The sequence below is a fragment of the Cydia strobilella genome, chromosome 17 (genome assembly GCF_947568885.1).
Source record: "Cydia strobilella chromosome 17, ilCydStro3.1, whole genome shotgun sequence".
In the NCBI taxonomy this organism is placed as follows: Eukaryota; Metazoa; Arthropoda; class Insecta; order Lepidoptera; family Tortricidae; genus Cydia; species Cydia strobilella.
In genome coordinates, this window is record NC_086057.1 from 14,316,994 (window position 1) to 14,341,664 (window position 24,671).

The 24,671-nt window shown below is 39.3% G+C and overlaps 1 protein-coding gene and 1 long non-coding RNA gene across 3 annotated transcripts in view; one reads left to right on the forward strand and one right to left on the reverse strand.

The window, feature by feature from the left end:
- LOC134748928 (uncharacterized) overlaps positions 1–24,671 on the forward strand; it is a 448,425-nt gene that overhangs the window by 34,272 nt on the left and 389,482 nt on the right. The gene's annotated exons all lie outside the window — the stretch shown is intronic.
- LOC134749122 (phosphatidylinositol 5-phosphate 4-kinase type-2 alpha) lies at positions 399–24,345 on the reverse strand. Of its 2 annotated transcripts, XM_063684025.1 has the most exons (11): positions 24,024–24,345; positions 22,435–22,532; positions 21,340–21,450; positions 19,298–19,459; positions 12,244–12,382; positions 10,141–10,271; positions 9,458–9,626; positions 8,325–8,482; positions 6,363–6,490; positions 5,249–5,319; positions 399–4,537 (listed from the first exon to the last, which is right to left on the reverse strand). In XM_063684025.1, the coding sequence occupies exons 1-11, from the start codon at positions 24,150–24,152 to the stop codon at positions 4,415–4,417; spliced, it is 1,419 nt and encodes a 472-aa protein (XP_063540095.1). In that variant the 5' UTR covers positions 24,153–24,345; the 3' UTR covers positions 399–4,414. The 2 variants fall into 2 exon arrangements, with proteins under 2 accessions (XP_063540095.1, XP_063540096.1); XM_063684026.1 differs by lacking the exon at positions 19,298–19,459.

Sequence of the window (24,671 nt, forward strand, 5' to 3'; positions counted from 1 at the left end):
GAAAATTCGGGTTTGTGCGGGACAATGGTAGACAATTCATTGCCAACGGTTTCGTAGCGCTACGCTCGTAGCCGATCACAGCGTTTCCCCGCTTTGTAGAGGAAAGCAACAACAAACAGAGATCCCGCCGAGCGGTTTCCCATTCCCAGCACTATTAAATATTATCAATATGGGTTGAAAATTACTGTTTTAGAACAAACAATGCATTACATAAACCACAGAAAAGGTACTTCGTTATACGGCAAAAACAATTGGTAAGTTTAATTTATTATGTAACCAAAATACTAACTACGCGATTGAGGTAAGTAGAAACATTTAGAAAACGTGAAAACGAATTCGAACGCCTAATTCGTAGTGCTATATCGTAAATTCAGAATATAAAAGACGTGATAGTATTTTAATAAATCACAATTTATATAACAATCCAAGTCTTATTTCGACATAGAACAATAAATAACAAAATCTTACACCATAACTACTAGTAACTACGCTACACAGAAACTAAGCAATTTATTTATTGGCAAAACGACAATCATTTTGCTTAGAAAAACCATCAAATTCGGTATCCCTAGTGTAAATTTCATAGCGTAACGTGATGTACGCGTTTGCGTTAAGTGTCATTTTGTATGGAATTTTGAGTTTCCAAAACGTCCCGCTTGGCGCGCTGTTCAAAATCCCATACAAATTTAGACATACCGCTAACACTCGTCACGCTATTGAATGAAATTTACACAAGGAGTTCAGATAGTAGTCGGTTAATATGTTCCGTTACCACAGATATTTCTCACTTGTTCTATAAAAACCCAAAAGTATGGATGGTATAGAAAGGATGCCAATCTCTTATGGCAGAATTGTTGCAAAAGTGACCGCTTTCAGCTTTAAATAATAGTTCCTAATCTCTCCGGTGGCGCTAGTTAGGCTCTGGGACATGAGTATAACATGAACCATATAAGGCAACAAATAACCCGACCAAATTACGTAGGTTGTTTTTGGTAGTATTTCGGTGTATGGTGGCGCCGCCTAATTACTGTTTTTTGATGGACACTTTTCATACATAGAGATTTGGCTCCTTTATATAGTCTCCATGCCCAAAAGTACTGCAATATGACACAGTGTTTTGACAGCTTTTTTTTTCACTTATCTGGACTATACTGCCTATTGAGTATTTTGACAGCTACTAGCTTTTTTTAAACATGGGCTTGGCCTGGATACACGGTTTTTAAGCTATTCATTTTTATTGTATTCACAATTTTCGTGTTTGGAGTCAAGTTTTATAGCACAAATGGGCACCTTTACAATTACATTCTTAATATTGTTACAAAGTAGTGTCTACGTCAGATATATCGAAAGCTTTGAGCCCCCTCCACACTCGTGCGCGAATCGCGGTGCGAAGCCGCGTAGTCTGGAGCGAGCTTTACGCTAAGAGTCTAAGAGGAAAGGGGACGGCCGCTTCTCTGCATATTGCCATTATGAAAAATATTTTTACATAATTTTAATGAAGACTTTTTTTGATTATTGTAAAAATAAGGAGCGAAAAACTAAATTTTTAAATGCTCCTAACTCTTATAATAATTAAAAATTCTAAAAAAAAATCGTAGGACCGTAGCTGTGATTGATATACAACAAATTGTGTCAAAATATTTTCAATAATGTTAATATCCAGACGAAAATGAGAACTACGTTTGTATGAAAAGGCGATTTCGCACGGGTCCGCCCGCTTTCGTCTTAACGTTACGTATACAAATGATTATGAAATCGTGGTTATGTGTCGTTTTCAAGCAAAAGGTACCACATTGTCGCTTGCCATAAGGACGCTCTGACAGGTTATTCGTATAAAGATACAAGCAATTTTCGTTATGATAAGCGACAATGTGGTACCTTTAGATTGAAAATGCCACATATATCTGACGCCGCCACATAAGTGGTTCAATTTACGTGATCTATTTATTATTTATTTATACAAATTTTATATGTGAATAATGTAAATGTTGTCTTTACTCTTAAATTTTTGTTAGAGCGTCAAACGAAACGCTTTTCTTTAATATATTCAAGTATTTGATTAGACCACTTAAACTTCAATTTCACAAAGCCAGCGCTCCCAAAACCTTACCTAACTTTAAATTTGAGATTTAATATTAATAATTCAGCCAATATTCCAATATTAACACGAGAACATCACTAATTCAACTCCAATGATATTTTAACAATTTAATTTGTCAGTACTAATCTACGGCGGTACTTTATAAAAGCTAGTAACGTACAGTCGCCATCAGATATATCGGAGCGGGAAAAGGTGCTGACAAATAGCTGAACACGCCTCTATTGTCAAGGCGTTAGTGTGCGTGTTCAGATATTTTTGAGCACCTTGGCCGCTCTGATATATCTAATGGCGACTGTACAGGAAACATTATTGCAATATGTGCTAAGGCCATGGGAAGACGCGTCGTATTGATATCGTAGCGCCGTCGCTAGTCCGAATGGTATTCGCTTACAATCAAACTGACCTTTTCATGTGATGTTAAAATTCGTTTTTATAATCCACGTAAGGAATACATTACGATACAAGTGCGAAAAATAGCAAATTCGCAACGAGTGGCGATAAATTTAATTAAAACATGACGACCGGTTTGGTCTAGTGGGTATAGTGACCCTGCCTATGAAGCCGAATGTCGCTTACCACATGGACCAAATTTGCTTGCATCTTAATACGAATAACATGTTAGAGCGTTCTTATTGGCAAGCGACAATGTGGTACCTTTTGCTTACATAACGACACATTTTCTCACTGTCTTTTATTAGTTGTACCTAAGTGTTAGCGTCGTTAATATTTTTAATACAAATTCGGACCAACGACATGCAACCGTAAAGATACAAGGGACTGCCGTCAAAAATAAATCTTACGGAACAAGGGAATGAAAACCGGTTTTATATTGTATGTGAAAACCGGTTAATAACTGGTTATTAACCGAAATTTGATACTAATAAAACCGGTTTGCATTCCCTATACGGAACTGATTTGAAATGTGTTTACATCTTTAATATTACAACATTACCTACAATTGATAAGAATTGATGCTAAACTCCTTGCGAATTTTAGCATGTTTAATATGTACTTTTAGTTTCTAATGTTATACATTAAAAACAGTTTTTACTAACAACTTCGCCATAAATATTGAAAAGAGCAAGACTTATTGACATGGTGCACAATTTCTTTAACAATTTGTCCTCTCGAATTAAACTATGATCACAAACGAAAATCCTTACATTAGTTTTGAGATTTTCATATGGCGGTTTAAAAATTCAAGAAGACAAACTCTTTTGACGCAATTATTTTATATATTTTGCATTATTTGTATTTAGCTTAGTGTATACTTTGAATAGGTGCTTCTTTTAGTATCATCAAAAAAATAATTCGCCTATAACTGTGCAGCTAGGTTGTAATAAGATCTAGATTTCAGGCAAGTAGTATTGCAATAGTACGATAATAGCGACCCTGTTAATTCCATAAAAAAAACTAAATGATGTCCATTAGGTTTGCTAGGCTTACGTATATTTGCGCGTACATCAAGGGCTCGGAACCGGTTTTAAATTTAGCGGTAAACACCGGTTTATTTCAGTTTCACTCCAAACTTTCATAAGAACGCGAACGTTTTAAGAATTTTATTGTAACATAAATAAACCGGTTAATTCTACGAGCTACGAGACGGCCTGTGACTTATGAAGATCGTCGATCCAGCACGAAGAAACCGGTTTTATTGTTAAGACATATATTGTTGTTATGACAATAAATATAAAAATGTTCTCCTAAAAACCGGTAAAAAATTACGGTTAAAAAAAAATTAAAAGGTTTTGCGCCAAGTATATGATAACGGTTTGGAAATTTAACCGGTTTCCGAGCCTTGATTTTACATATATTATAATAAGAATGAAATAACTATAATACAAAGATTCGATAAAGGTAGATTTAGAGGAAAAAATGTGGAAAGCTTGTCGTTCTTGGAACTTTAAAAATAGAGTCGTTTTTTATTCAGAGAATGTACTAAAAGAAGCATCTCGTCTTGACTACTATCTTAACCTCTTATCATTGATGAAAACCAATAGGAAGTTGTCGTTTCAAACTATCTCTAAAATATTTTGTTTGGAAATTTTGTATTTTTGTATTTTTTTTAACAGAATTTGTAGAACTATGTTTGTAGAATTTACCGTTAAATTTCAAGCCACCGAATTATCTTCTTAGCTAAAGTAAGGATGCTGAATAAATATAATTTCATACATTGACCGGTCATTTCATATCTCTATCGCACATGCATAATTATTTAGATTTTACGAGTTTACCAAAAGCCTAGCGCTAGTGTAAAGTTCCATTCAATCATCATTTACTAAGAGGTTATGGAAGTAGTGTCGGTGAACCTGTTCAGTTGCCCTCGATGGCCTTGGCGACGAACTCTATGAAGCGCTTGCCGTACTGCTCGGGGTCGCAGGTGGATATGCCGTCCACGTTGCTGCCGTACTTCACCGTCTTCGCCGCTTTCGCCGCCTGCACATTACATAATAAATATATTAAAACGAGACACTCGGCTAACTTTGAAGATTGCTTGACATGTTTCGCTCCGTAACGAGGAGCTTCTTTAACGGGCGCACGCGTTGGCGGACCGACGCAAACGTTTTAAAATTATTAAAATCTGTGTCTCACGGAAGTTTTGATATTAGTTGTAATGACTTTAATTTTTACAAAATCTACGCCTCGAAAGTTTGAGAGGATGACAGGAATAAACGTATTTAATCATACACATAAGTTAAAATAGTAGGAGATAATAAAAAAGAATTAAAAAATAAAATGTCTCCGATTCTTTCAGAAATATATCGTCAGGCCACGACCAAAACTCACTAGAGTTAGATCAAGAAAAGTCTGCAGAGATTCCAACAGCACACGCAGTGCCAGTGTTATTTATACGTCATAATTTCATAGAAGTTTGACGTTTAAAATAACACCTGCACTGCGTGTGCTGTCAAAATCTCTGCACTTTTTTTTTGTTTAACTAATTACAAACAAACTCAACCTTGTTTTATTACTTGCATACGGTCTCTGAACATAAATCAGTAATTAGACCTAATTACTAATAAAATGATAATAAGTCAGTCTTGGTTGTCACCTGAAGATATTAAGATTCGCAGATTTTCGACCGGCAAGCCGGTTTGTGTTCCTTATCTAACTTTTCTATAATGACTGTTATCAAATGGAACTTGCCTGTTTCTTAACTCCGTAATGCGTCAAGACATCAATGAGCGCCACGAAATATATCTCCTTTTTAGGTGCACCTGAAAAAAAGAAACAGATTTAAGAATTGCATGCATTTTCTTGCTAGTCTAAGCCTCGTTGTACACACTTTTATTTAGATTTACTGAATATACAGGGTGGCTAAAAAATAAATGCATTCCCGTTGCGAGGGAGGTTTTAAGATTATACTGAGCAACTTTTACTATGGGACCAACCAGGAAATCGCGAAAAAAAAATTTACCCTCCCATAGAAAATGGACCAGCCAAAATGTATGAAACAGCCGTATTTTTTCGGCGAGTTTGGGGTTGGTCCCGTAGTAAAAGTTGCTCAGTATAATCCCAAAACTTCCCTGCCAACGGGAATGCACTTATTTTTTAGGCACCGTGTATAGTAGTGTGACTACTTAAAAACACAAATCAAAATATTTCATAAAATGATTTGATTTGTTCCCTAGTCAAATTCGGTTAAGGTTATATCTAGAAATATTGTTACTTTTCTCGGGATAGACAATGCTTAAAATCACCGGATATGCTCGTTCCGGGTCCGGGCTCATTTACTTACTTCACTGGCAAAGTGTCCCGAAAAGGATGTCGGTCTTTGACACAAGAGAACGCCACTATACTGCGCTACTTCACACTAGTACTCCGAGGGCACACAGATCTCTTAGGGCTAGAAGATTTCTTGGGGCCACTTGTACCCAAGGCTCGGAACCGGTTTTTTCTGCATACAAAAAATACCGGTATTATTACGTTCTTTTTCGTTCTTTGGTTTATTATTGAATTTTTAAGAAGACAATCTAATAATACGATGTGCTTACCAAAAAACATGATTCAGTCCTACGTAAAAAGCATAAAATAATTAAAAATATTGGGCTATTTCGGATTTTACAAAAAAAACCGATTCCTAGCCCTGCTTGTACTATTCACTAACAGGGGATTAACCGGTTAAATCTGGATTTTCCATGGATACCACTACAATTTGACACAGGGTTAACGGTTTAACCGGTTAACCCCGGGTTAGTGTGATGGTGCAGCGCGGCGCTAAGGGCTTCCCCTACACATAACATATGGGATTATAACAGACCGTCCTGGCTGGGTATGGCGTAGATGTCTATCTCGGGGATGATGCCCGCGTACAGCGCGCGCCGCCCGACCGGGCCCGGGCCGGGGCCGGCGCCGCGCGGGCTGTCCGGGGGCGTCGTGAAGCCCCATCTGTAACATTACACACATGTCAACTCTTCGCACTCCGTCTAACGCGATATCAGACCGATTACCATGACCTGAGTTATCGCACGCAACCCCATATGTCAAGCGTAACTTCGAGTATGGAATCGCATGCGACCGATCAGGTTACCTCAGCCTCAGACAAAGACACATTGATCGAGTAAGATGCGTAAAATCTAAGACAATTTCGTGCTTCGAATTTGACAGGTACATGAGATGGCGCTGTACAGCTCCATATTTTTTGGATGTCCAACTCAGCAAATATCCATTACCTTTTCTTAATACCAAAATCAATCGCATAAGCGACTCAATTCTCTTTGCTTCAGATATAAAAGAATAATTTTAAATTTTAAAAGTCAAGGCTGTTTTTGACCTAAACTCCTAATTTGAACCCCTGAAAGTTGAGAAATTGATTCAAAAGAAATTATTTTTTCAAATTAAATAAATAAATAAAAAATGTTAATATAATAGTAAAAAAATAGGTACCTGTCTCCGTGCCTGTTGTCGGCCTCGGCCTCGCCGCGACCGCACTCGTGCATACCGAGGAGGAGGGAGTAGTCAGGTACAGTACCTGTCCCCGTGCCTGTTGTCGGTGTCGGGGTCGGTCTCGGACTCGGAGTCCTGCTCGGCCTGCTGCGCGGCCTCGGCTTCGGCCTCGCCGCGACCGCACTCGTGCATGCCGAGGAGGAGGGAGTAGTCAGGTACAGTACCTGTCCCCGTGCCTGTTGTCGGTGTCGGGGTCGGTCTCGGACTCGGAGTCCTGCTCGGCCTGCTGCGCGGCCTCGGCTTCGGCCTCGCCGCGACCGCACTCGTGCATGCCGAGGAGGAGGGAATAGTCAGGTACAGTACCTGTCCCCGTGCCTGTTGTCGGTGTCGGGGTCGGTCTCGGACTCGGAGTCCTGCTCGGCCTGCTGCGCGGCCTCGGCTTCGGCCTCGCCGCGACCGCACTCGTGCATGCCGAGGAGGAGGGAGTAGTCAGGTACAGTACCTGTCCCCGTGCCTGTTGTCGGTGTCGGGGTCGGTCTCGGACTCGGAGTCCTGCTCGGCCTGCTGCGCGGCCTCGGCTTCGGCCTCGCCGCGACCGCACTCGTGCATGCCGAGGAGGAGGGAATAGTCAGGTACAGTACCTGTCCCCGTGCCTGTTGTCGGTGTCGGGGTCGGTCTCGGACTCGGAGTCCTGCTCGGCCTGCTGCGCGGCCTCGGCTTCGGCCTCGCCGCGACCGCACTCGTGCATGCCGAGGAGGAGGGAGTAGTCAGGTACAGTACCTGTCCCCGTGCCTGTTGTCGGTGTCGGGGTCGGTCTCGGACTCGGAGTCCTGCTCGGCCTGCTGCGCGGCCTCGGCTTCGGCCTCGCCGCGACCGCACTCGTGCATGCCGAGGAGGAGGGAGTAGTCAGGTACAGTACCTGTCCCCGTGCCTGTTGTCGGTGTCGGGGTCGGTCTCGGACTCGGAGTCCTGCTCGGCCTGCTGCGCGGCCTCGGCTTCGGCCTCGCCGCGACCGCACTCGTGCATGCCGAGGAGGAGGGAATAGTCAGGTACAGTACCTGTCCCCGTGCCTGTTGTCGGTGTCGGGGTCGGTCTCGGACTCGGAGTCCTGCTCGGCCTGCTGCGCGGCCTCGGCTTCGGCCTCGCCGCGACCGCACTCGTGCATGCCGAGGAGGAGGGAGTAGTCAGGTACAGTACCTGTCCCCGTGCCTGTTGTCGGTGTCGGGGTCGGTCTCGGACTCGGAGTCCTGCTCGGCCTGCTGCGCGGCCTCGGCTTCGGCCTCGCCGCGACCGCACTCGTGCATGCCGAGGAGGAGGGAGTAGTCAGGTACAGTACCTGTCCCCGTGCCTATTGTCAGTGTCGGAGTCGGTCTCGGACTCGGGCTCGGAGTCCTGCTCGGCCTGCTGCGCGGCCTCGGCCTCGGCCTCGCCGCGACCGCACTCGTGCATGCCGAGGAGGAGGGAGTAGTCCATCAGATGGAGCTTTGTTAGAAACTGTAAACAAATATGATAGATAAGGTGAATATTCAGCACATTGTTAATACTTACTTTTTTCATCACTATCCTTAAGACAACGATATAAGTAGAAACGGGTAATCGAGGTTCTTTTTTTTTCATAAAAGCAAAGTACGTGGAAGTGTTCATATTGCACGTTCTGGAACGACATTAAAGTTTTATTCGCCGCATATTTTATGTCAATATGAACGCCCTGCTTTATGAAGTCGTCTTTGAGAGTCTTAAGGCCGTTCCATCGGTTTGCCGCTGTCACTGTCACATTTCGTAAGAAAGAACGGGAAAGATCATGCGCGCCAAGTGTCAATTTTGATCGAATTTTGTCGATTTTTATTTATTTTAAAAACGTTACCTTACAATATCGAAATTCGTAAGCTATGAAATTACTATTTAAGGTAAGATAGTTTTTTCTTCTTTTTTTGTTTATAGTATCACATAATAAATAACCGAGTAAAATTGGATTAAAAGTCAGAGTTAGAGGTTACTGTGGGAATTAATTGTATCGAGCGAAGTGTCATAATTCGTGTATCGTAAGCTATGATATTAAAGATAATATAGTCAAGAACTACATATTTTTTTTCACGTCTAAGAATATCAACGCCTCTTAGAAAAACATGATCATATAAGGAGATTTTTCGCCTTCTGGCTCAGGGAACCGCCTTAAGTTCTTTTTCAATCTTTAACACAGGCGGGGACGAATGGGAATACACTAGTTTAAGTATCACCTCAATATCAATTGGGATTGGGAATAACAATTGGCAATACAATATGTCTCACCTCGACATCTGCCGTAAGCGTTTCAAGAAGTTTATCCTTCGCCGCATCTCCTATGTCAATACGAATGCCCTGTTTAATGAAGTCGTTGCCTTTGAGAGTGGGCAGTTGCTTTTCCAATCAGTTCCCATCAGTTCTTGCTTCTGTTAAAGCGGGGACAATTTGGAATACAATATGTCTTACCTCTACATCTGCCGTGAGCGTTTCGAGAAGTTTATCCTTCGCCGCATCTCCTATGTCAATACGAACGCCCTGTTTTATGAAGTCGTTGTCTTTGAGAGTGGGCAGTTCCTTTTCCAATTCTTTCTCGGACGCTTCGCGGTCGACCGTTGAGCCTTTGAGATCGTATTTTCTGCAAAACACAATTAGCGTATAAATAAATTTTAACAAGCCGTTGCAGAATTGTGTCTATTTATATAAATAAATAATTTAAAAAATCTAAGAAAGGTAGATACGATCCAAAACGAACATGTTCGCCAAAGCCAACAAAAACCCCAGCCAGCCAAGCCAAACTAAGCCAGAAGTAAGAAAAAAGCCAGGAGGAGGTGAAGCCAGGAGTAAGAGACATCGCCGAAAAGCTGCTAAAAAGTCAGCCAAGATTGTTTGGCCATGTCGAAAAGCCGCTAGAATACTTGGGCTCGGTCATGCCGGGGCTTTCGAAGACACAAACCAATAAAATGTTGGCTTAATGTTAACAAAAAAAGATCTAAATGCCTGTGGGTTAGATGGAAATGATGTCCAGGATAGAGCAAAGTGAAAAGCCTAGAGGACTCCAGATAAAATAATGAAAATTGAAATTCTTTGGGCCCAACTGGCTTTAGTGCAAACTGGCAACACTGGATGATATAAAATACACTACGACAGACCTGTGTATGTTAAGGTGGTTGGAGAACACGTTCCTCGTGGCGACGAGATAATGCTCTATTCCATCAACTGTGAGCCGGTACATGCCAAGGTATTGTGGCAGGAGCGTTTTGCCGTGCCGCTCCACTATGTACTGGAAATAAATGTCAATTTATTATTGAATTAAAAGAGCAATTAGCGTAGCATAATCTGGACGATCGTGTAGTTTAAAGTCTAAAAGCTGCGGTTATTTAGTTTTTATCCCATAGCACAGAATAAGTAATAGTATTATCATACAGATCGGCCACGCACCGCCCCGCCCCGACTCGAATTACCTCGCCCCGCGACACCAGATTGACGGCCGTTTGCCGCCGCTCAGTACTATTTTTAAGCAACTTGTTCACACTATGACGCATGCCGCGTGTACAGACGTGCCGTTCACACATAGAAACGCAAGTGATTTTTGATGTATAGTGTCTCCGCCCTGTGCCCATAGCTTGCTTACCAGGGTGCCATGTGTACATTATTTATTTATATTATTTTATTAAAGACAACAAATGGCCCAATCAGTGTTAGTTGATCCTAGCCGTTAGTACTTAATAATAAACAGATTTTGTCCTTTGACAAAGTTTCCACGTCAAAGGACAATCAAGCTTATTAACTATCATGCTATTATTATATATTATGTAGAAATAAAACTGTAAAACAAAGCGGACTCCCGTAACGAACACAACATTTCCTAATCTCGTCTGGATGGTAAAAATCACTTTACGTAATAGGGGATCAATGTGGAGAAGACAATCTATCAGGTAAGACCATTTATAAGCTCTTTCGTCGCTTCTGACTCTTGCGTTTGTACACATAGGTAATCCACTTACAGAAGATCGATAGACCAGAACACAGAAATAAATATACCGTAGAAGACGCAAATGCATCTACTTCGCGTGTCCGAACCCCGACCAAGCGTCGAGGTTGACCGTCGCTCTTTACAGTCCACGCCGCCGGTTGTTGCAGCCGGACGTCCGTGAAAACTTAAAAAATGCTTCGTTGCATGATAATTAACTGCAACAGGCCAAAAATTGCGAGCACCCAAAAAGGCAAGAACATATTTCCTATTACAGATAAGTAATTTTAATATTATATTATGCGTAAATTTTGTATTAAAAAAGTCGGCACGCTTGGTTTCAATACAAATCGTGGTATTTGTGTCATCTAGCGTATATATTAAATCTGTGGACCAGTAGGAGCAAAGCTCCTCCTTTGTGACTGTGGCTGAGCGAAGTACGTAGGTATACAAATACGAGGGTTCTTACCCTATAACGGTCTTCCCAACCAAATTTATATGTCGGTCTTCTCCACATTGAACTATTATTATATTCGCCAACTATTACATAAACCAAAGAGGTTTACAATAGTGGCCAGCTTGCAAAAGTTGTATGAATATTTAGTGAATAAATAAATTAAAAAATGCTTTTGGCATTAAGTCCACCTTATGTACGATAAGTATTTCTTTTGTGCAATAAAGATTAAATAAATAAATAAATAAACTAAAAGTGAAGTTTAGGCACATTTATTTAACATCACATCAAGTGAAATTGTTTATCCTGGATTAAAAATGAAGAAAGTGCCATGAGAGTGACAAGATTAGATATTATAGTTATGCGAAATGCATCAATTTATAGTGAATTTACATATATAATGATAACCATATCACCTGTCTATTGTTAGGATCCATTCGTGGAAAAATTGATAACAGGATACATTTTCAGAGTAACATTATCTTACTATTCAAAGGGAAAATAACGAAATTACTGATAAAACTGAATTGTGTAAAGACTGTAAGGTATCGCATTACGTACAGTCGCCATCAGATATATCAGAGCGCCCGAGGTGCTCAAAATATCTGAACACGCACTCTAACGCCTTGACAATAGAGGCGTGTTCAGATATTTGTGAGCACCTCGGGCGCTCCGATATATCTGATGGCGACTGTACAAATCGAGCGTACAAACTGACTGGATGGTAATGCTGAATGACATCTTGATAATAAACAATTGAACATAGTGTCGTAGCTATGATATGACTTATCTCCGGACTTTCTGGATAGATCGTCCGTATTTGCTTACCGGATGGTAATGTTTAAGAAAGGAGTGCATCCTCTCCACCTCCTCCGAAGTCAGGGTTTTGAGGATAAACAGCCGGTCGTAGCTCTGATAGAACTTAGCTCCAGATTTCCCGGACGAGTCATCCGGAATGGGCTGTGACCTGGGAACAAAACGTAATGTCAAATTATATTTTAAATATATTAGCATCACTGCTTTCGATAAAGGGTGTAGTTTTTCAGCAGTCCTGCAATGAGTAGCATCTCAACCCAAACACGGCAAACCACTAAGATTAAAAATGTAAAGTCGGCACATATATATCGGAGCGGACAAGGTGGTCAAAAATATCTGACAAAAGAGGCGTGTTCAGTATATATTTTCGAGCACCTTGGCGCTCTATTAGACTTACGTACATATTTGATCGTAGTTATAGGTAAGTGCGAATGTGAATAAATGAATGGTTTCGATGTTGTTATAGATGTTGACCATGCAATGTAGCCACGCCATGGTTTTTGTGTTCTACATGTTCATTTTAAGTTAAAACCCAAACACACTATTTATACAAATTTCTTGTTAAAAAGAAAATGTCATCTAGAAATACAGACTGGAATACAATCACCAGAGATTCAGACTGGGATATAATAAAATACACCTTTCCTCTATAGTTTGTATCTTCTCAAATGATTTTTTAGACTAAGACGGTAATCTGTTAAACAAAAGCCATTGTTCCTTTTATGCGTGCGGTCGCCCATTGTGTACCATTTTCTCTGACAATAGCACGCGCCGTAGCACGCGCTCAGGCTAAATGGTACACAATAGGCGACCGCTCACACAAAAGAGACAATGGCTTTTGTTTAATAGATTACCGTCTTAAACTAAACGTAAAAATCATTTGAGAAGATGAAGACTATAGTAAATATACTTTTGATTTATTAATATTTTAATCTACCTCTACTATTATTTGTATGTTGTCATCAAAATCTAAAGCCATTTATTAAGGTAAATATGCGTGAAATGAGGCGGTTAAAACCCGCACAGTTTATTCTTCGTACAAAATACATAATAGGTACGTAAGTATTTAAACTACCGTCTTAAGTTGAAAACCCATATCCGACTTAGAAAAGATTAAGCACCACAACCGCATCGTACAGTCGAAGGCACATGGCTCAAAAATATGTGAACACGACTTTATTGTCTAAGGAGCGTAGGATTTTTGAAACTTTGGGAATTTATGCCCTTGACTGTACATCGACAAACGCCAAACTAAAAGTAAAAATGTATGGAATGACGTGACGTGACATAACCATACATTATTTATATTTCGAGTGACGTTTTTCTATCAACAATCGTCATCGTGGCTAAAGGCCCTCTTTTTTTTTTTTTTTTTTTTCTTTTTTTTTTTTAACGTTGGGGAAATGCGTTTACGCATGCCACCTGGTCCGGGGGAACCAGGAGGGATGACTAAAGGCCCTCTGACATCGTACCTAATACGTAAAAGTTCAACGGTTAACTACACGTAGCCTTGAATATTGTTACACGGCTGTTACAATGTTGCTAACGAGCAATTTAAGATTTGCTGCAGCCCGTGTTGCGTGATGTGAATCAATCAACCGGACCCAACCAGTCGTGGATAATTGAGAATAATCGTATTATTTTATATGCTACATGTAAATATAAGCAACTCGTTTGTGGTACGCGTGCGGACTTCTGGCCGGTGGTGTTTTGGCGGTTCCGTGGAAATCTGGCGAATCCTACAGCAGAACAAAAAACTGTGTCGCCAAAATTATAAGATGTTTATTATTGTATGTATGTAAGGTTAGGCCTCAGTTGCCTGAAAATATTTGATTTGATTAAAAGGCCTATACGCACGGGTAAAAAATTTGGCACTTTTTTTAAATACCATAAACAAAATGGCATTAAGGAAACCTTGCTAGTTTAGTAATTTTTGTAGTTGCAATAATATAAAGTTTTAAGTGTTATATAAATAAACTAGGTTCAAGGAAAAAAAGAGCAATTCACTTTTGTGCTTATCACACAGCAACACATTATCCTCGTGCGACCCAGGGCAATTTTTGCACTTTTTTGTTTTCTGAATTAATAGTAGAGTCAAGGGCATAAATATATATACATTCCCAAAGTTTCAAAAATATGTGTACGCTCTTACACCTTAGACAATAGTCATGTTCACATGTTTTTGAGCCATTTGTCTGGATCGATATTTTCGCCTTCGACTGTACTTGTACTTGACGCGGGGATTTACGGGTATATCTTTGGCGGAAACATAGGTAAGTAAGTAAATAAAAAGACAAGTGCATTTCAATATTTGCTCTGAGTCACGAGATAACGGCGTAGCAACCGATTACAGACAATGATCGTCTGTATTTACAGTACGGCCGCAGACTTAAATTGTTGATCCATATGTGACGTTTTCAACCAAAAGGTACCACATTGTCGCTTGTCGATAAGTTTGATTTCTAATTGAAGCTATATGGAAATAGCGCCTTACTGACAAGCGACAATAGTTACCCTTTTGGTTGAAAATGGCACATATAAGGTTCAAGCTAATTTGGTTATCAATACTAACGGTATGAAATGTCCAATGTAAAGTACCTAAATGGCTCAACAATTAAAGTCCGTGACTGTACATATTCAAGATACGATGACATTCTTACTTTATCTTCGACTTCGAGAGTTCAGCGAGTCTGTCTGTCACCAGGCTGTATCTCATAAACCGTGATAGCTAGACAGTTGAAATTTTCACACATGTATTTCTGTTGCCGCTATAACAAATACTAAAAAGTACGGAACCCTCGGTGGGCGAGTCCGACTCGCACGTGTTCAATTTTTTAATTCATTTCAGTTTTTAACTCTTTTAAGAAAATATGTTAATTCGGTTCTGATATTCAAGTCAATGTCAAGAACGGTAAATTGTAAATGTTTGCACCATTGACACATCACATTTATATAACAGGTACTCTCTAAATATGACATAATAATTATTTCATGTAAATAAATGTACAAATCACAATCAAATATTAGAAACAGTAACAAAACAAACTACTTATTTACCTGTAATAAACAATAAAATAAGTCAAGAAAAAATAAGTACTTACCTTTTTTTTGTGATGTATTTTCTAGCGAACCTATTTCCAAAGCATTTTGCACCTTATTCTTTAAAACGAAAGTTCTATTTTACCGTAACGAAGTGCTTAATAACTTCCATAATATAGTGCCAAAACGTGTCAGACGATATTGCTTGCAGTGTTAATTGCGGTGTATATTGGGTGCTTAAATGGTCTCAATTTGTTATGGCTGGGTGCCAGAAAACGTTATACGATACAATATTTATTACTAACTAAAAAGAAAAAACTTTGAAACGAAAACAGTCAATCAGAATGCGGTCTTATCGCTTAGAAGCGATTTATACCGGGTTGGCAGGGATTTTGATAGCCCAAACGGGGCAAGTGTTATTTAAACGTCATAGAAGTGTGACGTTTAAAATTACGGGCATCTTTCTCTGTCACCCTAATTACGCCTTAATTGGAGTAAAAGAGAGAGATGCCCGTAACTTCGAACTTCGCAGTAGGCCCTCTGGGTAAATGAAGTTATTTTAGTATCGAGGATAGTTAAAAAATATCTACAAACCCTATCCACCGTGTACCTAATCAGTGCCAACATTTTTGTACAAACAAATCAAATCATATGGGGGCGTAACAAATGTAGGTTAAATAACATAGAGGTCATGGGTATGGAAACTAACGCAATGGCCCTTGGGAGAACAGTGACATATGCTATTATACATCGTGATGCTGACATAACCGACAAACACTAACGGCGTATTTTTGACTACACTTGAGAGACAAAATTATTGTTAGATCAGAATATCGCAGGAATAACGCAAGATATAACCGATTTTTAGAGGTACCTATGGGTCGTGTTTAAGCTCCAACTTTCCCCTCTCAGATGACGCTTCGATATAGATAGAGATATTATTTATTTATTTATTTATATTTTGGAGATCCAACAGCTATCAATACAAAGTAGGGCCAATTCATAAGAGATGGAAAGCCAATTACAGGATCACACTTGTAGCTACATACTCATTATTACATTCAAGTTTTACTTAGTTATATTTGACCCGCAGCCGAAAAGGAGATGGCGGGACGACTTGGACGCATTCTACCCCAAATGGTGGGAAAATGCCGATAACAGGGTCGAGGAGTAGAGAAAACTAGGGGAGGCTTTTGCCCAGCAGTGGGACACCAAAGTAGGCTAATAAAAAAAAAATATGTGGCTACTACCAGTTTGGGACTGACATAAACGCTAGCGTGAACGTAAGTTACTTTCTATGCATCACGCTCGTACTGACATATTAGTGCGAGCGAGATGTATAGAAAGTAAATTACGTAGATGTCGGCGTATATATGTGATATTTCCATAAAAAGGGACCTTACCTTATTGTCGATGACGCTTACGCCATTATAAACGATGTTCCGATATAAATACAATGCCGCGCGACGCTGCGCGGCGTAAGCGCCATCGACAATAAGGTCCCTTTTCATAGAAAATGCCCCCAGTGACTCATAGTACGGGTACTGTTCTACCAACGGTGATACTAATGGACTGATGGTTTAAGGTTTAATATGCTCTCATGGACAAAGGACAGGATCGGGAGACTTTCACACTTCAAAAAAACTCGCAGAAAACCAAAGTCACGTCTTCAGGTGATCTTTCAAGCGGTTAGACGGATGATACTGATTTTAGGGCTGTTTGAGATACGTTGTGCCTTTTTCGAGTTGTCATAGTGTCGAATGGGAAAATACACACCTACCTACGTACAGTAAGCTGCAGAGATAACTGACCCTCCTGAATAGAACCTTGTTTGCAGGGGGGTCAGTCAAGAGATAACTGCTTACTAACCTTACTGTACATTAAACCCATGGAATATTTGAAGTATTAAAAATAAACAAAGTAACTTTTTGGCAATTCAAATGCCAGAAATGCAGGGTATTCCTAGCATTTAGAAATGTATATTACCATCAGTTACCAGAGGGGACAAATGGGAATAAAATTGGTCCAATTCTGTCGGGGACAAATATGAATACACCTCTTACCAGTCCGAATTATAGTCTGTTATTCTTGTTAGGATATTTTAATGACACATTGCCATTGGATTTTTTTAAATTAAATTCTGTTAATGCATATTAAATACTCGTTCCATATCCATACTAATATTACAAATGCGAAAGTGTGTCTGTCTGTCTGTTACCTTTTCACGCTTAAACCGCTGGACCGATTTAGATGAAGTTTGGTATAGAGATAGTTTGAGTCCCGGGGAAAGACATAGGGTAGTTTTTATCCCAGAAATCAGCCTTTGAGAGGGTGAAAAAGGGGGGGGGGGGAAGTTTGTATGGAAAATCGATAAAAAGCAGATTGGATAAAAAATAAGCTACCCAAATTACTCCACGCAGACGAAGTCGCGGGCAAAAGCCATAGTATATTTATATTACAGATTCGATAATGTATCAAAACGTACATTTTTAGGGTTCCGTACCTCAAAAGGAAAAACGGAACCCTTATAGGATCACTCGTGCGTCTGTCTGTCTGTCCGTCTGTCACAGCCTATTTTCTCCAAAACTACTGTACCAATTAGGTTGAAATTTGGTATACATATGTAAGTTTGTGACCCAAAGACGGACATGTAACGTAAATAAATGAATTTTAAACATGGGGGCAACTTTTGGGGGGTAAATGAGAAAATTAAAAAATTAAGATTTCAAACTATATCGTGTTATATATCAAATGAAAGAGCTCATTGTGAGAATCTCAAATATATTTTTTTTATAATTTTACGATAAACAATTTAGAAGTTATTCAAGAACATAGGGAAAAAATTACCACAAATACTGGGTCTTAAATTTTGAAAAAAATACACAAAATACATCTTTACCTATTAGAAATTGCAGTCAAGCGTGAGTCGGACTTAATTACTTAGTTTTGGATCCGACCCCTACGGGTTTTTTAAAGACATTTTACTCACGTTTCACATAAAAAATACATTGTTTAAATTGTGTAATGTACGGAACCCTTGGAACGCGAGTCCGACTCGCACTTGGCCGGTTTTTTTTTCCTCTTATCACACAGGAAACAATAAATACCTGTACAAGTCATCGTATTTGTTCGACGCTAGAAGCTAAAATAACGTATGATTAACTCAACTCAACGTATTAAACGGCATGACTCAATTCGCGACATGTTTGACTTGACGTACAGTCGCCACCAGATATCGGAGCGCCCGAGATGCTTAAAATTATCTGAACACGCACTCTTACGCCGCAGGGCAGCTTGGGGCGAGCTACGAGCTACCTTAGGTGACTAGACAAAAAAAGTATATCATTTTTAAAGATTACTTTTACGTATCAAATATATAATTTTCAATTTACTTGTATATAGTTGAGGTGATTCGTGATGGTTCTTTGGACTATTCACTAATTATGAACTGTCATTTGACAATGACAATTCGCTATATTGAGATCATCACGTACTACGCCATTAACACTTAACGTTTACCCCAACATACATGGTAAATTGTCATTGTCAGGTGACAAATTAAATCTTGCAATCTTGGGCGCCATTATCACGAATACAAGGCCAATTGAGGGGGGATAAATCTTTTCAGGGCAGAGGTGTAGGGTTAGAGCCGGCGTAGCTTTATTTGACGTTATAAGCGCATTGTAATATGCCTACTTGAATAATAAAATCATTATTTTTATTGTGATAGTCAGATGACAATTGGATGTCATTTAGAGGATTAAATCCACAAAAATCTGTCAATGGAATTTGAACTTTCTGTCAAAAAGAAAAGTCATTTAGATGACGAATTCTCGCTCTCTGGATCATTTTCGCTAAATTACGTCCAACTGACAATTTAGTGAAACAGTGACACAGTGACAAAACTCTGGCACAACGCAACCAAACACCCTGTGTCATGACTCTAATGACGTGTCAGTACAGCACACTACAATACTGTTAAATTAAAAAATAATGAAAAAAAATCGTACAGCAGCAATCCGCTGACCTCAGTCGTTTAATCGTCAGGCCCCGTTTCATAAAAGCCGTGGCATCGTGGAAGAGGTTCTGTTCCGTAAAGTCCCCTACAGCTGTGGGAGCTGTGGCCGATCTTCTCAGCTTCATGATTTTTCTCTGCCGCGGACGGAGGTACGAATCTGGCTTTCTAAACCTAAAGGAGCGGGATGGGTTGGGGAAAATAAAAATGTTGAAATAAAAATTAGCGCACACGTGAGCCTATGAGCAGATAGAAAATTCGCTTTGCTATGCAGTTTACAAATGGTTCAAATGTATACCCTGTTCTCGTACATGAAGGTCTACAATTGAAGTTCCGAATGTAGTTACTGCATTAAAGTTGAGCGCGACGAAATATCTTTTCGTCGCGTGCGTTTTCTTGCGAACCAATTATATTCAATATCCTATTAAAACTAGTAAATCCTAAACCAATTTTTATTAATAATCATAAAAGAGAATTTCATTTAGTATCCTAAAAACACAGGTCAATTTAACTTCACCGATTTCGCAAGCGTGAGTGTGGGAGTGCCATTAACGTCAAATTCGTACGGAAGTATGACGTTTACAGTGGAACTTCCAGACTTTGGCACTGCATAGTTAACTTAGGTCTATTTAGGTCATATATTTAGTTGCAACAAAACGCACTGCCATCATCTATTATATTATTAGAAACGAATTAAGCGGACGCCCAAATCAGAATAAGCATCAAGCCAAATAACGATAACACGGGTATTCTATCGTGAAGGGTTTTGGACGCATGTCAAAGTATCTATTGTTTTTACAAGGTTATCTAAAAATATATAACAACTTTAGATAGATTCGTTTCGCATTTTGTACCTACTGTTAGCGTGAAGATGACTCATATTAGACATGCGCGGTGTTTTCATATTGTCTTCTATGTGGTCCTCCAGACAGAACTGATAAGACTTTTATTGGTTCATTTGGTAGTCGCATACTGACTTGACAATTGTTATCTGACATTGACAATAATGACAATTAGGATTCATCCTTGAAGGAACTAGTAATGACTAATAGAGTACGCATCGCTACATCTTTCCTAACAAAAAATTCTACCGTTTTTCGAGGGGGACGAGGTAGCACACATATATAAATAAACTAACTACAAATGCATTTTTTCCTCTCGTCACTACGCACCCATACTAAAAGAATACTACAACACTAAGTTAAATTAGCACACTAACGCAGTAAAAACTATATGCAGAAACAATTTCACACTATCGGTGTATATAGGTGTAATCGAACCGATTAATAGGACATCCAAGTGTCTGTATATTATCGTATCGATGTAATTTTCTAGTCGTCATAGACAGCGCCACTTGGTACTCGTGGAATACTTTAACAAATATATAAATAATTTACTGGATTACAAAATTAAATAAGCTATTACAATGCTTTACTTACTATAAATAAAGCTACTGCTGCTACTACGAGTAATTGAGTGATGTAATTAATGGATGTTTCTCTCCTCTACATTTCTCTTACAACGAACTCGAACCCTAGGCCACAGTAAAACTATTCACATTAACCAACAAAGAACTTTCTAATGATCTTATTCATAACCACGGGGCGGACACGCTATACATCAAAAATCACTTGCGTTTCTATGTGTGAACGGCACGTCTGTACACGCGGCATGCGACATTGTGTAAGTAAGTTGCTTAAAAATAGTATTGAGCGGCCGGCAAACGGCCGTCAATCTGGTGTCGCAGGGCGAGGCAATTCGAGTCGGGGCGGGGCGGTGCGTAGCCGTTCTGTATGATAATACTATTACTTATTCTGTGTCATAACGTAATTTCGACATGCTTCTATCGTGTAGGGTTCCAAATGGAAAATTATTATTAACAAGTGACAAATTAATTAGGGCCTTGACAGATAACGATTTAATTGTCATTATTGCATTTTGTTAAACATTTTTACCATGTTTCAAAGATGCGCTTTATTCTTTTTCGATCGTCCGCTTACTTCGCTCCGCAAGTCCATTATGAGAGGGGCAATTACTTCTAAATCTAGACTTACCTCGTGAGCGATTCTTTGTAGTCAAGGTCATCAATACCGAACCTTTCCCGAAGGTTCCTGAACACCAATGGACAGTATTCCTTCACTTTGAAATGAGATGGCATGTTTTCCCTGCAAATAGAAGATAATGTCAGCATCTTACCAAGAACATTCAAAATAACACCCAAGGTGACGAAAATTTTTGGGTGGGAAGACCGTCATAGGGTGAGTACTCTCGTATTTGTATACGTATTTCGCTCAGACACAGTCAGAAAGACAGAGCTTCTCTCCACCTGCTCTACTGACCTTCTGTAATTGGAGTATGTGTACAAACGCATTGCAGTTAGACGCGACAATAGCTTGTAGACGGCGTTGCCTCATACACGGTATTCCCCACATTGACTTAATATAATTGACCGAAGCGTTAGCAAAGGCCTCCGTTTACTCGGGCAAACTGCATTCGTATGTCCGGATGTTTACCTCTACAGGACGTGTAGAGGATAAACTGGAGGAATGATTTTATCAATGGATTCTTTGGTTGTGTATATGGCGTATCTGTTTTCGTTATGTAATCTGTCATATGTAAATGTTATTTTACATAATTATTAGTAAAATTTGTGACGTAATCACGCATATAGGAGGCAAACAAGCAGACATATTATTAATAATATATGCAATGAAAAACAGCCACGTTTTTATAAATAATCGTTATCTAAACTATCATTTTTCCTCATTACGATCATTACTTTACATTAAACTATAATGGAATTTATTGTAATTTATATACCTTAATTATACATTGTGTCAATTTGGAGAATGTGAATTTTATTAACATCACAAATGTCATTTGACAATGACAAACTTTATTATCCAGTGGGTCTTATTGGTATTTAAAATAGCCAGCCAATAAATACAATAATACAATACAATAATAATAATAAGTCCGAAATAAACGTTTTTTTTATAATAACCTAACCTAACACTAATCTCATCAATGTCCAATTTAACTAAATGACTACAGGACTTAAGCCTGGTGGTTGTTCTGCAGCCATTCAATAGGCTAGGCGTCTAATTAGCTGCCTAATTTAACCAGTTGACTGGGACGGACATACTTACTTGTTAAACAAATGATTGTCAACCTTGAGCTTGGAGTAAGCTCTGAAGTCATCCGGCAGCAGCATGACTGGTATTGACACGTGGCTCAGTTCATTTATCTGAAAACAATTCATCTTGTTACAACAAATTTCCACTGACATATGTCATCATCTTATGTCAGGCAACACACAAAATAGTCATTTGGTACCAATATGACCGTCGATTTGGAAAACGCCCACGATATTGCCCATGGCACATTTAAGGAGCTTGGGGTCCTCTTGGCAATCTAATCATAAGAACCGCAAGAAGCACTGCCAGCTCAACATGCACTGCAGAGGGGAAAGCATTAGGGAATGACGAGACGAAAAAGAGAGAAAGAACCTTTTTATCCATAGGAGTCACAGCATTACAGTCAATTTTAAGATTACAAGAAGTATTCTACCAGAACGGATATTAGATTCTGGTAAATTCTAACTGATTATTTTATTGGATTCTTATTTGAAAATTGCACACACATAAATTGCACATTTGGCTACATAAACAAATTTTATTAAAAAAGTATTTTTAATACAGTTGCTCAAAAAGTGGTACTTTTTGTGGCTGCGTAGCGTGCGAGAAGCTCAATTTCTCGAACTAGTGCTTTTTACTTTTTAGTTCCAAACTATACTTTCGAAACGCAGTTAAAATTGAATTTAGCGCAAAGCAGGTACCAGGGCCTCATGAGTTATGAGGAGGTGTCGTTGACCAACCCGCGCCGGGCCCGCGGCGGCCGCGGCCGGGGCGCGCACGAGTATGAAGGTATCGCGGGCTGCGGCAGCTCGCGTATCTTAGCTGTATAGGTACTTTTGGTTTTGGTTTGGTTTGGTGGTATGATTCTACTAATGATATATTAATTTATTATTTTTTCGCAATTGTATTAAAAAACGTCGTTTACAACACGTGTGAAATGTCTTTTTACCACTCGTACCGAGTCTTGCCACTCGCTTTCAGCTCGTGGCAAGATACCTCGGTACTAGTGGTAAAAAGACATTCTTTTCACACTAGTTGTAAAATGTACTATTTTGGGCTATGATTCTGCTGGAGGCAAAGTTGGCTAATTTGACGATATGTATGCTAATGTATAACAGGGCAGTTAAAACCTAGCTGTTTTCAGTCTTTTTATAGGTTTTCAGTCCTTCAAATTCTAGGATATATGCATAAAGATAGGTTGTTGAAATCTAAAGATTCACTTTGCAAATTCATGATATACAAATAGTTAATGGCTAAGTTCTAGCAAACAGCCAATAAAACTGGCAACTTCAGAATGACCCTGTCGCCGGTTATAACTCATGTTATCTCTATTTATAAAGCCCTAAACCCTACGATAACACGAAACGACATAAACAGGAGATATTGATCAGCTGCCAGGTGACAGCACCAGCTAGCAATCGCCTAGCAAGGCGCCAGCCATCGATACGATTTGTAAACAGTTCGGAACCACAACAATCCGGTACGGAAGGAAATGACATAATGCTGTTGCGAGATGCCTCTACATAATCGCCAGAAATCCTATTAGGCGTACGTTGCCTTATTCCAATTAAGTTGTAAATATCCTCCACTCAGGTACTCACCGTGTGGTTCACGCCCCACATAAACACCGATAGAAGGGGCTCATTAGCACGAAACAATTTGACTTTTTGATGTTTCACACGAATGTGTTTCTTTTTCAACTTGCTCAAACCAGTGCTGGGAACGGACATTTTGGATTTGTTTACACTAAATACAGTCAGATACTTGAGCTTATTTTGACACGGCCCTGGCTAAACCATTTTCAATTGACGGGAAGGATGTCGAAATATGAATGAAGTTGATTAATTTGGAAATTAATTACAGAAATACGACACCCATCAATAAAGAGCAAACGGCTTTTTGACAGAAGGACGACGGCGGGTAGATAAAAAAAAAGTAATCATAGACAAAAACAAATCATCATAAAACAAGTCATATTCAAAATAAAGTACCGCTCGCCAGTGACAATAGTCATAGTCTTTACGTTGATTATAAAAATTGATGATTTATTATAGTATATTAACAAATAAATATAATAAGTTATCACTGTAAAAATAAAAAAGCAAACAACAAAAATTTCATGCTCTTATTAAATAAAAACAAGATCTCGCATAATCTCGCACCGCTTTGTGGTGGAAAGGACATTTCTGAACGAAACTTCAACGAAATGTCAGAAAATATTGACAGTAGATAATCGAATATTTGACGCC

Excerpts from the sequence above, each read along its gene's own strand:
- LOC134749122 (XM_063684025.1), bottom strand. The coding sequence starts at position 24,152 with ATGTCCGTTCCCAGCACTGGTTTGAGCAAGTTGAAAAAGAAACACATT. Across the intron at positions 21,451-22,434 it reads GACAATCATTTGTTTAACAA|GGAAAACATGCCATCTCATT; the intron begins GTAAGTATGTCC and ends TTCTATTTGCAG. Across the intron at positions 9,627-10,140 it reads AACCACCTTAACATACACAG|AAAATACGATCTCAAAGGCT; the intron begins GTCTGTCGTAGT and ends TGTGTTTTGCAG.